This window comes from Notothenia coriiceps, unplaced genomic scaffold (assembly GCF_000735185.1).
Source record: "Notothenia coriiceps isolate Sejong01 unplaced genomic scaffold, NC01 NC01_scaffold00014025, whole genome shotgun sequence".
Taxonomy (NCBI): Eukaryota; Metazoa; Chordata; class Actinopteri; order Perciformes; family Nototheniidae; genus Notothenia; species Notothenia coriiceps.
This window is the reverse complement of record NW_011346726.1, coordinates 1-1,334: the sequence shown is the minus strand read 5'-3', so window position 1 is coordinate 1,334 and position 1,334 is coordinate 1. Positions and strand designations below refer to the sequence as shown.

General features: G+C 42.1%; 1 protein-coding gene across 1 annotated transcript; it reads left to right on the top strand.

Annotated features, from left to right (window-relative positions):
- Positions 1 to 296: 296 nt before the first annotated feature.
- On the top strand, positions 297 to 1,055 carry LOC104948295 (nesprin-1-like; the record flags this gene model as incomplete). The annotated part of the gene is made up of 2 exons (XM_010774493.1): positions 297 to 409; positions 887 to 1,055. Coding segments are annotated over 2 exons (282 nt in total), but the record flags the coding sequence as incomplete, so codon positions are not given.
- Between the last annotated feature and the right edge of the window lie 279 nt (positions 1,056 to 1,334).

Here is a 1,334-nt window from a genome sequence, read left to right as displayed (position 1 = left end):
CCACTTTCTGTTGAGTTGTGTTTCAGTTTTTCCAAGAAAAGATTTCCTCCACGATTACCCACTGGTTTTTCGTTGGCGGTGCTTCCTTCCCACCTTACGTGATATCAGATATCTGTCACTTGCACTCATTTCCTCACAAATTAATTTACATAAATAGAGTACCAAACTACTTCTAGAAACCTCTTCCCCAGTTCTTTGACGTATTTCCTTACATATCATTTCCCAAAATACAATTATTTTCTGACATACAGTATGAGAATGTTCAGCATCATAAGAACCACACTGTTCTCCTGCAGGAGGTGCTGAAGAACCTGGAGAACCACAGGCAGCCGTTCCTGCAGATCCACAGAGACGGGGCCGTGAACGGGGTCCCCGTCCCCCCCGAGCAGCTGCAGGACCTGGCAGAGCGGTGATTATTATTACATCATGCTTTATCTTCAACTTGCTGAACTCCAGATGCTCTGTGTCATTAGAGGAACGTGTTTCTGTGCATCAAAGTGTGAAAACGACCACATCTGTCTGTCAGATATTCGTCATTTTGCACATTTCAGTTCAAGTCTAGCTCTTATAAATATGCATAGACTTCACACTTTCCTTTTTTAATTTCAGCATTTCCCAATCACATTTTTATATATTTATATTTATTGAATTTTGCATTTATTTTGCAATATTTATTTATTTTTATTTTACAACTTAATCCTTTTTTTTTTTTTAAATAATTCTGATTCTGATTAATTATTCCTAATATTTAGCACAGCTTTGCCTCCAGCTTATATTCAGAGTCATCCCCCTGGTGACTGCACCGTGTCTTAATAACACATCACCTACCCGTGGTTCTTCTCAGGTGGAATCAGCATGAAGTCATTTTAAACCCGTCTCTCTGCAGGTTTAACTCGGTGTCCTCGTCCTCTCACGCTCACCTGATCCGCCTGGAGTTCTGGGAGATGAAGTACCGTCTGATGGCGTTCCTGATGCTCGCCGAGTCCAAACTGAAGTCCTGGATCATTAAATACGGCCGGAGAGACTCTGTGGAGCAGCTGCTGCAGACCTACCTGGTGAGGGGGGGGGGGGGTTACTCTGGGTCAAGTAATCAATACATACATAGAAGAAGTTATAGTGAAAATGTTCATAAACTCTTGTTTTAAAGGTCAGCTATCGTGCTATGTTCAGGCAATAGTGTTTCTGCAGGAAATGAGACCAGAGAGAAACTGTGAAGCTCAAAGAGTGACAAGATGTGTCTGTCAGATACAGAAGGGTTTACATTGCACACGTTCTCACAATCAGATCAATCTTTCTGAGACTTTCTGAGAGGACGGAAAGCTTCCAGTCGAGTC